Here is a 16884-nt window from a genome sequence, read left to right on the forward strand (position 1 = left end):
CTGGTCTATTGACTCCCCTCTCGAATACGAGCTGCAACACAGGTGGTCTTGAAGTACATTGAGTCAAGAGTCTATCGACTCAACGGAGCACCTCACAATTCCACTGAAACTTCGATGGTAATTGAGCGACGGCAGCCGAAACGGTGCGAACGTGTTGTCTCCTTCGCGGTGTACTTGGTGCACTCGTACAAAGAATTAGAACCATTACTATAAATATGGAATATTAATGGTATGATTTAAAATTCGTATATGTGAGGGTTGTCATTAATTCAATACAGTGTTCTTGCCTCTCAATACGTGTGAACTGCACATGCTCTCGACGACAGCCGTGTGTTCGTCTTCAGCGTGATGTCTCGCTGTGTATCGCTCGCTACAGTTTTGCTGATCAATAACTTAAAGCTGAATATACATCAATAACTACGAATGAGCACTTTATTGAAATATCTAAACGTCATCAAGAGATACATTTAAGTTTTCGAGTGAACTTACAGTATTTCATTTAAGGTAACATGTATACAAAAATAAGAATCCACAGCGTCACACATTTTTTCGCGATAAACGCCTGAACCACTCAACGGCCTTTCAAAAGTGCCCGTTGTAGCAGTGTGACAACTCCATCGAAGAAAGAGAGATGTAGTACTTCAAAAGGGCCCGTGTGTCACAGGTACTCATCCCATCTTTCACCTAACTTTCCATCTCAGCCTCTCGCGTTTGGCTTCTCTTGGATTTCAGTCGATTACCCTCAATGACCCGCAATCAGTTACCCTCAAGTGAATGTAATAAAGTCCGTCATTCCGGCCACTTCGTGGTTAGCTGAGCTGCGCTTGGTCACGCGTGCTTAAGGAGATAGCTAGATGCGGCCTAGAACGTGCATTTTTTCACTTCTAGTCTCGTTTATTCTGTATTGAAATTTAAAAACAAAACGTGTGGGCACTAAACAACGACGATTAATTTAGCTTGTTAGCAACTGTTAAAAATATTTGTTGTGGTCTTACGTCCCGAAACATTATAAAATACCGCAATGGAGGGTTCCGGATATGCGGACCACCTGAGGTTCATTAACGCGCACCTAAATCAAAGTATACAGGGGAGTCTAACACTTTGACTCCTTCAAAACGTGGTCGCCATGGCCGGAATTTGATCATGCGAACTTTGGCACAGTGGCAGAGGGCCATAGCCACTACAAAACTTTGGTGGGTCACAAAAAATTAATTGTAGTAGGAAGATACTTGTCCAGCGCGTGCGTACGTAAACATTTGGAAATAATTTGCCGGAACTGAAAAGGACACAGACACGTTGGAACACAGTACTATGTGATGACAGCTCACCGTTTAATATCCACGCATTTGTGCATCGTCACTCGTGGCACACTGCACCCAGACAAACGGCGAGACCTTAGCGGAAGCTTTGCTGCCAGAAGAGAGTATACTTGCCACTCAAATTGCTCGGCGTCACGTGATCCGGGCGTAACGTGTGACGTCATAGGTAGAGAAGAATGTCGTTTTCGACATTCGCCTTCGCAATAGTGATGCTGGCAAAATCTTGATGGTAAAAACAGCGCAAAAAATAAACAACTATCATGGTTGCTTCGCACTGATAATATCAAACTTAAAGAAACAGCGGAGCAGACAGACCTCCTTTAGCATACCAGCCAACCTAGCCTAAGGACGGGTCAAGCTTAGAAATAGCCACAGGAGCACGGGCAGAAGCTCTGGAAAGCCATGTTGAGCCTCTCTCTCTATTTCTTTATTTCTCTCATTTTCTTGCACCTTTCTTTATCTTTACACCTATTTCTTTCTCTTTCTCTCTTTTCTATAAGTATCACTTTCTTTTTTCTTATCTTTTTTCTGGTTTTCTCGCCCAAAGTAACGCGATCATACGTTTCGCATAAATGCGTTTTCTGCTAGCGGGCCTCAATAGCGGAGCAGTTACAACGCTCCCATTCATTGAGTGTATGCCCAGGTTCGAATCCCACCTCGATCACCAAGAGATATTTCGTTCTATTTATTCTCGTTATCTTTATCTCATCTCGTCATCTCATCTCGTTCCATCTCGTCATTTCCTTCCTCAAGCGCTTTGCCAAAGAGCCCGTGCGTTTGTTTGTTTGTTTTTTCGCACACCAAAGGGCCTAAGCTCTGGAATGAACAGCCTCGCTGTCCAAAAAACAGCAATGCCAGAGGAATAAAGACAAATGACAGGCACTGTTTACCTAAATGTGAGACTACGCCAGGACTCCCCTACCTCACATTTGACATCTCATTGTCGATCATCCGGTTTTAAACGTTGTTTCTTAGCACGCATGTCCCCTTTAGGCACGTGCATCAAAGATCACATAAATTCATGCAACCTTTTCACATTAATGATAGCCATTTTCTTTAAAGTTTTGGCCTATTCATCAATCTCCGTGAATGTGAACTTGACTTTCTAAAAAAACTGTTACTAATTCAGTAATGGTGAAGGTGCGCAGTCAGTCAGACAACTTATTTATTTATTTATTTCTTATCTCTATGCAACCTCTTTTCTCCCCTTCATCCCTTCTCCAGTGCAGAGTATACCAAAACGGATGTGCGTCTGGTTAACCTCTCTGCCTTTCCTTGCATTGTTATCTCTCACTTTCTCTCTCTCCTATGTCATAAACATCACAGTTGTTGGTTAAGTGCCTGTACGGTGTAGTTTTACCTTCTCGAGTCATCGTCTTTTTGCGCCGATTCAACCATGACAATAAACCGACTAGCACAGTATTGCACGCTGTTGTGAAACAGAGAGAATCGTTGATGGACATGGCGTAGGTTAATGGCCCTCAGTGGCACGGGTCAACCACTGACGCTGGCATAACACTTATACAAGGCCAAGCAGAAGGACGCCTATCAGTCACATTTTGTTGTGGGCTTATGGCACCATACGTGACGTCAAATCACATGACACCGAGATGTTGAGGTGCAGATAGACCTCTCCCTCTAAGTACGTTAGCCGACAACAAGCAGCAGCAAAGACCATGGTGACATCAGTAAAAACACACATTTACGTAAACAGGAACATCGCTCGCTGTGCGCTATATGTACAGGCAATTCCACAGCCCCTTGGAGCACTGGTTTAACAGTTGGGTGAGCTAGCGACTCAGCGTAATGCATTCAAAACACGCATCTCAAAACTTACCGGCTCAGCATAAGCAAAATTTCCAACCACACTGAAGCTGAAAGTGCTGCCACTGAAATTATGTGTGACTTTCAATGCTGAGAAGGCGCTTCACGATTCAATGTTTCAGAACTATAATTGGCTACAACCTATGAGAAATGCAAGCTGCGCCCACTGCCATTGCTGTCCCTAGATAAAATTTAAATAGATACCCCTTCCTATTGCATTTGCTATATTCTGCGACGTCAAGCACCCTTGACGTACTTCAGGCTGCTTATTTCACTATACAGACAGATATTCGTGTCACTGGTTTTTTGTCAAAAAAAGTTCAACTTCCTGGCAAAGTCGAGTAAACGTCCTATCGTGACTTCTAATTGAAGCGTAATTAACCAAAAAAGAACGACGAAATATAAGTGCTTAGCGAAGTATTTTGATTAGCAACAAAAAAAATCAGTTTCATCGCATGGGCGAGGCCATGATTGCGATAGCAAGAAGTTGTAATCTTCTAAGAAATAACGTGGTCAGCTAACTTTTGTAGATCCGGTCTCGCGTGATTCCACAAAACGCTGGTGTAAGAGAGTATAGTCATTCTAGGGAGGGAAGCGGATTCTTCGCATTGAGTGCACCGCACGTTGAAGGGTACACGAGCCATCCCCAGATGCCTGCCGAGCGGGTGCTCACGTCCATATAGTTGATCTTCACAGTTACTGCTCAGATTGAAGCCACATCTCTCCCTCGCGTCATTTCATGCTCTTTCAAAACGAACGCGGTGTTTACCCTCTGCTTAAGCGGCATTCGAAGGCGCTTAAGCAGGGAGTAACGTACAGCGCATGATGTTATCGCACACATCGTCCGAGCGACGAATATAGACCGGCTTGTTCGGTCTCTGTTCAACTGACTTCATCACTCCCGATAGAGAGCTCTTTAGGCGCGGGTAGAACGTAAGAATCATTGGGATTGTTACTGATGCTGATGATGTTACACGGAACATGACGGCGACGGTGACGCTGATGGCGAAAAACCCGTTGAGAGGGCCCATGACATTGCTATGGTAGTTGTAAAAGTAGTCACGGTTGCAACGAAAAACGCCTAACAAGACAACCTTGCTCACACGAATGGCAGGAGCACCGCTGTTCTGGCGGCGCAGCTTGTTTTCTTTTTTTTTCAAGTTGTAACCAATTATAGACATTAGAGCGACACAGTTAGCACCCATATTATTACCATGTGACCTGAACATCGACACGACATCGTTAAAACAGCTACCACGAGCTAGCAGCACTTCAGTATGAGTAGAAACGGGATTTCGGTATTGGGTGGCGTAAGCAGCTGCTTACAAAAAAAACGCATGCATTATGAAATTTATGAGTATTGTATTTACAAGACAACATCACCTCATGAGCTATGTCTTCAAATGTCGGTACACAAATGCACGATATGCAAAACAGCCCCGAGCAGCGCTCACTTTCTAAAAAAATAGCCACAACAGAACGCGAGTCACTATCGAAATTGAAAATGTATATGATCAATAAATGGACGTTTCGGCTTCTGAGAGCGGTTCAAGCCGATAATACGGTTACTATACAACTCGTAAGAGTCAACACTGGCACGATATTACTGCACGGGAAACATCCCCTTTGGTTTCTATCACCCATGTCGACCACGTGTCACACACCCCACAAACCTGATTGAGCACGATCAAATCGCGACCCAGTCGAATGAACACTGCCACGTATAGTTTTGTATGCTCACAATTACGGGTGCACAGGGCTGTCCTTCAGGGAAAGCGAAGGTTCGTTGCAACGCGGCCCCTCCATACTACGTCAATGTATGGGGCTGCATTTTCGCCCCCCTCCCACTTGGATGACAAGGGGGAGGAGCGCCCCCCCCCCACCTCGTGCATCACCTATGTGCCACAACATAACATGGGTTTACGCGTCGGTGAATGCCTGACGAACACGCTGGAAATAAAACAGGCTGTTTTAAGCTGTTTTAACGGTATAGTTGTTTAAGCTTCGCGAAACTGCATTGTCGTGTCGAATTAACTGGTTGAGCGAAGGTGAGTGACATTAGGAGCCTAGTTAAGTAACATAAGGAGCACCATCTACTTATCATGCCAAGACTTGCACAGACGAAAAAGCAACATAATATAGCATAGCAAGGCTGTTGGAAAGAAGTGTGAGTTAGGGGAGTGAAGTTAAAATGAAGAGGTAGGAAAGGAAGAGGGAGAGATGGTAAAGGATATCATAGCCATGTATAATGTAGCAAGTGTATGAGATGGAAAGTCAGGGTGAGGCAAAAAGGTGATGGTAACGATTATCATAGCCGTGTATAGTGTGGTATATCAAAGGGTTAGAAACGGAAGTGGTAGTGTGGCAGGAAAGGAAGCGGGGGAGAGTACGGCTTAGCACAGTACGTATAGTAATAATAGCCAGAGGTGGGAAGAGAAGTCAGAGGGAGGGACAAATGAGTGGGGAAGGCCACTAGGTCCGCATTTTACTCCGTCTCCACGCCACAAATGCAAGGACAGGAAACAGCGCCCCAATTTTCTTTTAATTACCGAATTAGGTAGGCGTCGGCTCTGTCTTGACATTTTTGTGCTTGAAATTGTCGCGCATTGGCTTTTGTCACTTCACCACATATCTATACCAACATTTCTGCCCTCGTGTATACAGCAACAATACGCCTGCTTAGTGCTCGAAATGCTTCGGCTAACTTGGGGTCAACATTAGAGGCATGAAAATGCAACCTTAAAAATGCAACCATTATCTGCAACCTGAAAATGCAACCATTAGAGGCATGAAAATGCATATACCACTAGTTGATAAAAGACGAAAAAATTGTCACCAACACATTTTCACGATAAAGCGATGACCAGCTGTAAAATGTTTAGTCATCCAGGGAAATCCCTTCTTATGCATAAGAAGTGATTTTTCTGACTGACTAAACATTTGACAGCTTTAAAGCTTCGTGGTGCAAATGTGTTGTGTCGCAGTTATTGTGACATGGTTTCTGTTACTCTGTTTATACATGACAACCTATCAGCACTGACTAGAGACAATAATAGAACATCACTATTTTGCATTTCTGATATTTTCTTTCACACTATCGTAGAGTTGATTGATTGATATGTGGGGTTTAACGTCCCAAAACCACCATATGATTATGAGAGACGCCGTAGTGGAGGGCTCCGGAAATTTCGACCACCTGGGGTTCTTTAACGTGCACCCAAATATGAGCACAGGGGCCTACAACATTTCCGCCTCCATCGGAAATGCAGCCGCCGCAGCCGGTATTCGAACCCGCGACCTGCGGGTCAGCAGCCGAGTACCTTAGCCACTAGACTACCGCGGCGGGGCCTATCGTAGAGTTAACTACATTGCCTTTTGTATGTGCGACGTAATTTTATGTTGCACTGTTACTTTAAAAATGTTGTTCGACAGGTTTGCGCCAACATCTCCTCATACCATGCCAATCGAAGCCCGTTTCTTTCTTAAAAATTCGCATGAGTTTCACTAACGCTTCCGCGTTACAAATAGGGTGCATGACAACTCTCATTCGACGAACCTTACTTCACCTCCCAGCACGCCCAGAACTATCTGCTCCCACCTGGCGGCAAGTCAAAAACACAATGTATTGGATCTGCTGCAATGGAAGATTGAAGCCCGAACATGGTGTGACGTTTCACGTTTGAAGAAACTTATAACAAGCAGAACCTTTGAAACCCTGAACCAAAGAGGTTGGCGGGGAAGTCACAAGTGTTGCTGCTGCATCGCTTGCCGATGTCCGTGAACCTGATGCGCAGCCTGGGGCGTTCCCTGGCTCGCGTGAGAGTTGAGCGACTTGGACATGGCGATAAACGAGGAACGGCTCTTCGAGCGGAACCTGTGGTTGCGGCAGAACAAGACGTCGGCCATACACTGCCGGAAGTTTCTGGAGAACAGAGCGTAGAGGAACGGGTTGATCCCCGAATTCAGGTACAGCACGAGGTTCGTCAGAATGGTCAAGATGGCGGCTCCAGGACTGGAACCATTATACTCCTTCGACCAGTGTTGCCAGAGCTTGCGCGCGTGAAAAGGCAGGTTGCACAGGGCGAAGCTCAAGACGACGGCCACCAGGAGGCGGATAACTTTTCGCCGCGGCCTCAGCGCCGACGCCGCGGAGCTGTTGGCGTAATAGAATGTCTTGACGGTGGTCTTACGCATCCTGGGTGCTTCCACACTTCCGCACCGGTTGCAGCCAGAGCTCGTTCTGGTCAGCTGTTGGTCATCGATGATCCTCTGAGCAGAATTTGTGTAGGGCATGGTCAACGTGACTGTCGTCGCGGAACAAGGCTCTCTGGCATTGTTGGATGTCGTTACAAAGGTTTGCGCGTACTCTAACTTTAAACTGGCGGAAAGCGATCCCTCGGAGTCTTCTTCTGAAGAAGATTGCCTGTGCGCCGGTGGTGGCATTGGCTGTGACTGGGACTTCTGATGGCACAGTGGGGCACTCAAGACGAGCTGGTGGTTCGAGTTGGCAGCGATGTGGTTTTGTGGTTGTGACACGATGGATTGACTGTGCCAGAGCTGGTAGCAGATGATGGCATACAGTACGCTGATGATGATCAGTGGTACCAGAAAGCAGACGACGAAGTTTACCAAGTCGTAGGTCTTGGAGTCGTAGAGCGCCCTCTGTAGGACGCACAGGGCTTCGCGCTTGTCGTCCACTATCGCTTCTACGGTGCCGTACATCACAATTCGGGGACTGCAGTAGGCTGCACTCACGATCCACAGTGTCACAATGGTCATGCGCAGCCGGGTCATCGTCACCACCTGCATCAGTCAAGTACGAAAAACAAGCTGTTCCCTCAGAGTTCTGACATCCCTTCTCAGGAGGCATGTATCAACATTAATCTGTAACTCGTCACAACATAACAAGATATGTTCATTGCTATAGAGAAAGCACTGTGAATAGCCATATACTAGTTATTGCTGAAATGCCATCCTCTACGTGCTGCGCAAATACACCCAGTGTACCATCTTTTTCAACATAATTGAGACAGCTATGAGTGCGTCCTGCAGGACTGAAATAAAGTTTTTTTTTTATTCATTGAGACAACTGTAACAAGCGACGCGTACCTTGCCCATGAAATCACCTTAATTAAGTAGATATTCAGGACTGTCTTCCCTCGCACCTTCTTTTTGTCAAATGTCATGTTCGAATGCGTCATAATACTTCGCCCTAATAGTTAGTTCTGAACACAAATATTGTCCCGCACTCATTTGTATATTGCGATGTAGCGACGTAGTTGTGAGACACCATAAGTCTTCCAGCGAAAAATTTCGCCCTGTTGCGGAGCGTTCAGAGTTCTTCAGTTGCGAATTGTCGAGCCGACAGCAGTAGATGAGTTAGGGCACTCACCTGCTTGTTCAACATGGGATGCACAATAGCCAGGTACCTCTCGGCGCAGATTACGGTGAGTATGAGAATGGACGCGGTGTAGCTGAGTCCGTGAACAAAAAAGTACATTCGGCACAGAAAGTCTCCGAGCACCCACTGAGGAGTGAGGTAGAAGAATAGGTTCTGGTACACACAAAACATGGCCACGCACAGGTCAGCCACAGCCAGATTGGTCAGGAAAAAGTTGGTCGTTGTACGCATGCGCCTGTTCATGATTACCACTCCGATGACCAGCAGGTTGCCTGCGAAATGCGCATGCAAAACAAACGGGCTCTGTTTTAGAAGACCCATGGGTCGTTTCAAGCGGGGCCTTAGATGAGTCATGAAGAACCAAGCAACTTATATAGTTCAATTCCTATATAGCTCGCCTAAAACTTGTCCAAACTAACAAAAAGGGCACGAGTACTTTTTTTCAAATTTTGGGGCTGAGAATAAACGCCATATGCTACACATCAGCGTATCCAGAAAACTCATTTGGCACGGCATATGCCTGCATATGTGTCATTTTCTGTTTAGAAAACAATCATTCTTCTGATTCGTTATGACTGTTTCACATAAAGGGGACATAAGGGATTACATACGAGCGAAGAACTACGCTGCGAACTCTTTTCATCAAAAGCAAAGTAACGTTTGCTTACGCTAGTGCTTTGCGTTAGCTACGTGCAGAATAGCAACGTAACTACGAGTGCGGAACCACGTCAGCACCAGAACAACCGTGAACAGCACGACGCATTTGAGCTACGAATCTATCCTTAAACTTCACTGGCCTAGTCGAGTGAGTTTCCCTGTGTATCTTAGCGTGTCCTTGCAGAGAAGAAAGAATAGCCCGTGGCAAGCTGCGTGAAATTCAGCCGTGGAGTTGTATTTGTATACAGCGAACGCGTTCATCAGCTCGTCTTTGTACCTCTCCGAATGCCCTTCCTCAGCGTCAGAGGTGAAAACGCAAAGAGTACGCGTGTCTACTGGTAGAGGAAAGCACGAGCGCGAAGATATGTTGGCGGCTAAGGGACCTGCCGTTATTGCTTCCTCGTCCATCCGTCCGAGCCCTGGAACGGTGCCAGCTGTGACCTCTCCCCATCACCCTCCCTCGGTGACCACGTGATGGCAGAGAAGCGCCCAGAAACAGTTGCATCGCCCCAGTGGGGGGCTCTACCCTTTACACTCCATCCCGTCATCACTGAGACAGTGCAAAAAACGTAGGGAAAAAAACTAACCTAAAACAGACATTTCATCGTCTCTAGAATGGCCACAAGTTTTCATCGAACACACTTTGGCATTTACAGCGTCGTTTCATTTTCCTTTTCTAAAGCTCTCGCTTACGCAACCTGGCTCAACCGAGATGAGCCGCATCCTTTTTTTTTTATTGCGAGATACTTAAAAACTATATGAATGTGCGTGTCAACAAGATTATTCACTAACACGGGTTTGGTAATGCCTTTTTCTCATAAAGTACATATTTTCATATTATTATTATTATTATTATTATTATTAGTAGTAGTAGTAGTAGTAGTAGTAGTAGTAGTAGTAGTAGTAGTAGTAGTAGTAGTAGTACTATTATTATTATTATAAACACCGGAAATAGTGTTATTATTAATATTGTGACTATCATTATTACCATTTTGCGCAATGTGGGCAAAACAACGTGTTGCATAGCTATCTGTAGCTTTTCAAGCACGCGTTCTCACCAAGGAGTTTTCGTATATGCAGTCGCATCTGTTTTCGTATATGTTTCATGTATGCTTTCGTAAAAGCTTTTGTATATGTTGTCGTATGCTGTCGTTACATGGCATAACACAGGCGAGACCGCGTATAAATTAGGAGAAAAAAGCAAGCAGAAGAGAAAGGAAAAATAAATAAAAATCGAAATGAATAAAAAGAAGGAGAAAAAGACAGAAAAAAACTGAAAAACATTGAAAGAAAGAGAGGTAGAAAGAAAAGAATAAGAAAACAAGACGGGTAGATAGAAGGGTCTCCCGCTCCGTTGCATTGTGAAGCGGTCTTAATTTTTTTTTCATCACTCACAGCCTAGGTTCAACCTGTGAAAGAACTTTCGGCCCACCTGCGAAAACTCTAAGAGGAGTAAAGTGTGGGATTGGGCTAGTTGCTATGATCTGCTCAGCGCGAAAAAGTAGATACAGCACACAGAGCGCATACTTCTGTATGCACTGTGTCTACTTTATGCACTGAATACATTATCTACGAGGCCACTGAGTCAGCAGAAGAGTCGGTGCTAACCGAAAAAGCAGCAGCAGAAGACCATGCTGTAGGCGACGACAAGTGTGACCTTGACTTCGAAACGGTCGAATATCCAGCCGTCTCCGGGGTCCTCCGCCGTTGAGGAACAGCAACTGTCATTTGGTAATCCGGGCAGAGCGGTGCAGTTTCCCGGCGGCTCGCTTGGAGGCAGCGTTGAATTAAGCCCGCTCAATAGCTGATCCCGACAAGAAGCGTCCATTGACGTGGCCTCTGCGAAGTAGTCAGAAATAATGTTCACCGACTCAATCAATCAATCAATCACTCCATCAATCATTAAATCAAATAAATAAATAAATAATCCAAGTAACATCGAAAAGTTAATACAATGAAAGAGGCGCTCCCAATGTTACAAACAGCAGGTGGAATCTGCCATATTATACACTGAAAAAACTAAAGAGCGAACTAGGAACAGCAAGAGCTGGCTTAGGGTGTTACTATAATAACTGCTACTAGTAACAAGAAATAACAATGATAGTGTCTAGACATACGTAATCGCACACAAAACTAGAAAATATGGTCCACTGGCTCTACGCATGTATTCATATGCATGGTATAGTCACTGGAATAAAACAGTTGGAAGTCGGCGCTTTCTGTCCTGCCGTATGCTCTAGTTTCACGGTCTGTTACATATGTGTGAATGAACCAACTGGCCCAGCAAGCAACGATATTTGGTAATGTTTAGTGCAGCATTTAGTGAATATTATACATGCAATGCAACCCAATGAAATCAACGGAACGCCCCAGTTATACATTGATTAAACACATTTTAAATTTTCGCCTGAAAAATTAAAGCGCCTTATTTCTTTCATGTCACGTCCTAATGAATTCCGTAATAAAACTGATGAAAAACACGATCATTTTACCACGATTGGTACGAAATTTATGCAACAGGAGTTTAATATAAACTTCGATTCTGATTCTATCGAGATTTACACAACGAGACAGCAGGGAACACCTCGACAATGAGTGTGCGCTGGAAAACCCTAAAAAACCAAACACGCGCATCACAGATCCAAAATTAGGAAGCGGATAGCATGTCCAGCTCAGCAAAGATGAGATGTGATGGCACCTGATGTGAAGCGACACCTATAAGTGGCGTCACTTGCTTGCTTTTGTATATAGTGTAACTGCTAAAATATCTAAAAAATCAGTCTCACGGCAAAGAGGCAAGTAATGTAATAGCAAAATACGGGAGCGTTATACGGAGCGAGGAAAGCAGCCATAGCTCTTTCCGATCCGGTCTCTCATAGCTCTACAAATGTCTCAATGCGAAATAAGTGGCGAGATGAGAAATCGGACAAAGGTACGCGGGCCGTCCTTCCTGCGTGTGTGGAAATGACGCGTGCGACAGCACCTTTTTCATCGCAGTTCGCAGTTGCTGCGCGATTGATCATGCCGATAAGTCACAATTAAGAATGGAGAAGACCACACAAGCCATGTAAAACTCAAGAAACAAAGAACCTGGATGACCGTCTATGTGGGCACAACGGGACCTTCTTGGCTGATGTTAGGTTTTTCCTTGGTGTAGACACAGAGTCGAACCACAGTCAGACTATGCAACAGTGTGCCAACTACAGCGCCAAAGCTGCCGGTGGCATCGCCAGTAGAAGCCTGGGCCTTATACGTCTACACAGCTCGCACGGTGGGAAAGCTCAGCGCGGTGACATCGCGGACTGTCTCCCTCTGTGGGCGCGGCTTTTAAGCAACGGCGCGAAAGTTTTTTTTGCCAACACCCGAAGTTTCGCCTCGAGCTTTTAGGCCATTGCTCCTAAAAACACTCCGAGAGTCTAGTGCATTATCGCAGAGACGATTTGAAGACGAGAATATTAGCGGCGGTGCATCAAGGAGGGAAACGCTTCGTCAGAATCTTGCCATCTGTTCTGACCAAGGTGCTGAGATTCCTGTCGCAACACTACCAGTATAGTGCCGCTGCCTGTCACGTAAATGGATACTTATTCTTGCTTTTAATGAAGAGGGTGCTAAGCTAACTAAGCCGTGCGCATATAGGGCACATTTACTCCCTATGTTGCGGCTAACTAGGAGAGAACACAAAACAATAACGGAAACATAAGAGGTGCCGTTTCGAGCAAAACGCTTTTTATCAAAGGGTGCGCGATTAACGCAACTGCAGATGTTCCCAATGACGTCTCTTCTGGGTGTAACACCAGCTAATGCACTGGAACGCGCCATGCCGTATGTCGCAACAACACGTCACGCTTTTTTGCTTATCTGTGGGGATAACTATGAGAACATGCATGCAACGCGTTAAACGTAAGCGCAAGCGTAGTATTTGATGCAGCGTATTTGGTCACCCAAAGACCCGGTAACACTTCCATACGACGCAAACTGATTGCATTAACGTCACATTAAGCAGCTGAGATGAGAAGCGTTCGTGCCCTTCCCCTTTTACCGTTTCGATGGAGGCAACGCCGCCCAAAAGAGGCACATGAATAATGCATCAATAGCAGCAATTCCTCGCTATGGCAGTAGAGCGCCAACGATGCACACTGTGTCCGGGATATGCGATTGGTAGAACCTGGTTTCGCACTGATGTTTCAATGCGTCGCGTTAATGTTTCAGTGATGAAACAAGTTGTCGTAGCAAGTGGCAACAGACAGTTCCGGAGCAGCAGCTGGTTGTCGGCGTTGTCGCTTTGCCTTTCGCGGGCAAAGGCACTTTCACGATTGTTTTCACCTTTGGCAGAACGAAAATGCATGATCTGGGATGCGCTTGTTCTTCATCGTAATCAGCGTCATCGTCATGGCATACAGTGCGTGCGCTGTGCCGTGATCACAGTGTCATCGTCATCATTGCGTGTGCGTGCTTATCTTCATCATCATCGTCATAGCGTATAGTGAGTACCTTGCGTGTGCTGTGCCACACAACGCACGACCATCTAACATGCTTCACCCCTAAAAGACATGCATCTTGAAAAATTGAATTGCTGCCCAAACTTGAAGAAAAAAACAAGGGAGACAGGAAAGAGCGCAGTTCCTGTCTCCCTTGTTTTTTTCTTCAAGTTTGTGCAGCAACTCAATTTTTCAAGTATGAACCAACTAGTCTGCAAAAAAGTATTGCTTCAACATGCATCTTGGACGCTGTGGTAAATAGGACTGTGGAAACTCTATACAAAAGCCAATCACTGGGCGTCCGTGCATAGCAGTGCCTCGGGCTTCGCAGCAGTGGAGCTGTCATAAGTTTTTTTTTTTTTCCAGTCAATTGTACCAGACCCCGACCCCCTACCCTTCGCGAAAACTTTCCACACCTTACTTGCTTTTTCAATCACTCCACAATAGCAGGCATTGCAAGCTTCATGTAGCCCCGCCGCGGTGGTCTAGTGGCTAAGGTACTCGGCTACTGACCCGCAGGGCGCGGGTTCAAATCCCGGCTGCGGCGACTGCATTTCCGATGGAGGCGGAAATGTTGTAGGCCCGTGTGCTCAGATTTGGGTGCACGTTAAAGAACCCCAGGTGGTCTAAATTTCCGGAGCCCTCCACTGCGGCGTCTCTCATAATCATATAGTGGTTTTGGGACGTTAAACCCCACATATCAATCAATCAAGCTTCATGTACACCACCGGGCCTTGCTATGCCTTCGGGATCCACCTACCGTCGACTAAGCTGCACTGTCATGCGGTGATGCCATCAAGAAAGGTCACGTTACGCAACGTTATGATGACGTCATAAATGTTCCCGATCTGTGACGTCCACTTCACATAATTTCTTGCGTGTACTGGCGCCGATGGTAAATTCTCACGTTTTATCAGGCATCTAATGTTCAATTCCGATAACAGACCACGAGTGCTCGGCCATATCGGGAACAGAGCACATATGCAGATACGAGCGGAATCACACTCTCCGAATCTGCGATTGGAACGCGTGCTCCTCAGAGGGTGTAGTTAGTAAACGCAAATCTAGCGGGGGAAGGGGACCAAGCGCTTTCCTGGTCGTCCTCGGCTGTCTTTGACTGCAAACACCTGGCCGTGGCGTGATGAAAGGCGTGCGCGCTGAATACATCACGCGAACTTCCGTTCAGGCCTGCCTATTCCGGCGGAGCAAGGATATTTCCTCCGCGAAGTAATCCGTAATCTGCAGTTACTCTCAGTCTAGCATTGAAACACACAATACGCGCTTCCAATCTGCCATCAGAATTTGATTGCTGCATACAGAGCAAAAAAAAAAAAAGCTCTATCTAGATTTCCCATTGAAATTCGACATAAGGCTTCCTTCTTAACAAATTGATTCATTACTTTCGGAAAGAGGCGCCGTTAACGCGAAAACATTACTCACGCGCTTAGTTTTTTGAAGCAACACCCGTCAGCTAATTCGCCGGGTACTTCCTTCCCTTTCTCTCCTCTCACTCTCTATCTTATTTTTCTATTCCCCCATGTCAGTCCCCCAGAGATGCGTATACCCAACCAGAGTCTTTGCTGGTTAGCTTTCCTGCCTTACGGCTCCATTTTCTTCATTTCCGGCAAAAGATAGACGACAGAACGAAAGGGACTGCCGCGCTGAAATATAGCCTCGCATTTGGGGAGGCGCAAGAGAAATATTTGTCGTTCTTCGGATTATGCGGCAGCAGCAGCTTGCGGAAGTCCACATGCCCTTTTATTTATTTTATATGCTTTGCCATTTGTGGATTGGCAAATGTTCTCGTTTGTCGGAGGGCGCCTCGGATTCGCGAATCACTGCAGATTTCATTCCACATCGCGGAGTTGTCGAAAGGCAATCTCGATGCATTGATTGATTGATATGTGGGACTTAACGTCCCAAACCGACCATATGATTATGAGAGACGCCGTAGTGGAGGGCTCCGGAAATTTCGAACACCTGGGGTTCTTTAACGTGCACCCTAATCTGAGCACACTAGCCTACAACATTTCCGCCTCCATCGGAAATGCAGCCGCCGCAGCCCGGATTCGATCCCGCGACTTGCGGGTCAGCAGCCGAGTACCTTAGCCACTAGATCACCACGGCGGGGCAAGTAGGATGCAAAGCTTACCCAGAGGAGTAAAACGAAAAAAACAAAAAAAACGCGCTGCATGCTACTGTACTGTGTCACATAAAGCGAGAGCAAATTAATTTTTCCGGGCACACACAACGAACGTTGTGAGACAGCGCAAAAAAAGCCTTTGCAACGTTAATTACGGTCTGTCAGTCTAGTGCAAGCGTTCCCTTTCTTTGCGTATTGTGCGCGATGCTGTGATGATACTCGCTGTACCGTAAACTTTCCGCAGAAATGTGGGACACACGAACCATTCCACAACGCGCTTGCGTTCATTTTTTTTTTTTTTCGCTACGTGGGTATGTTACCTCATTCAGGCTCTGTATCCACTGACCCCGTTTTGTTTGATTTAGAAGCTCCAACGCAGTGCTTTTGAATGCGTTTCGTGGCGTCGTTGCTGTGGTAAGGAAGGAGAACTACGCAGACAATGAGAAACATTAGTTTGTACGCGCGACGTCATTGAATGGTATTTCATTCAAGAATTAACAACGCTAAAACACACAAGAAATGAGAAAAAAAAAGTTACATGCAGTAAGCGCGCAGACTCGAAATTTTGTGAGTCTGCGCACACACTGCCTTCCATTTTCTTCTCTGTCCTATGCGGTAAGCGCGCAGACTCGAAATTTTGTGAGTCTGCGCACGCACTGCCTTCCATTTTCTTCTCTGTCCTCGTTTGCTTTTGTGCTGTTAAACCTTTGAATAATGAACGTCAACCAATAATGATTTGCCCAAGTCAGTGCTCTTCTGTGACTGAATGACTATCGGACACCTTTTTGTTTCTAAAAATGTAACTTTACGGAGTAAACAATGAAAGAGGAAAAATAAACGTAGATCCTTTAGAAGAAGGGCTTGCCCTTTTAGAGAATAAAAGACGAGGTTCCTGGACGACAGATAAAAATGTACCAAAAATACAGCAACACAAAAATTTCGCGGGAAATTTTCACGAGGAATTTAATTAAGTAGTCCCAACTATCTGCACACGGTACCGTAAAACTTTTTGCTTATTTTACTCATCTTTAGCCTTCATCTCACAGCCCATTGCTGACTAAT

At 45.6% G+C, this 16884-nt stretch overlaps 1 protein-coding gene across 3 annotated transcripts in view; it reads right to left on the reverse strand.

Annotated features, from left to right (window-relative positions):
• Positions 1-414: 414 nt before the first annotated feature.
• The window catches only part of LOC119164857 (trissin receptor-like), a 220866-nt gene continuing 204396 nt past the window's right edge, over positions 415-16884 (reverse strand). For all 3 annotated transcript variants that reach the window (XM_075873139.1, XM_075873138.1, XM_075873140.1), the window contains 3 exons: positions 10810-11040; positions 8536-8816; positions 415-7946 (listed from right to left, as the gene is read on the reverse strand). In XM_075873139.1, coding sequence (XP_075729254.1) covers positions 6885-7946; positions 8536-8816; positions 10810-11029 — 1563 coding nt within the window. In that variant the 5' untranslated portion in view covers positions 11030-11040 and the 3' untranslated portion in view covers positions 415-6884. The remainder of the gene's footprint in view (positions 7947-8535; positions 8817-10809; positions 11041-16884) is intronic.

The sequence above is a fragment of the Rhipicephalus microplus genome, chromosome 9 (assembly GCF_043290135.1).
Source record: "Rhipicephalus microplus isolate Deutch F79 chromosome 9, USDA_Rmic, whole genome shotgun sequence".
In the NCBI taxonomy this organism is placed as follows: domain Eukaryota; kingdom Metazoa; phylum Arthropoda; class Arachnida; order Ixodida; family Ixodidae; genus Rhipicephalus; species Rhipicephalus microplus.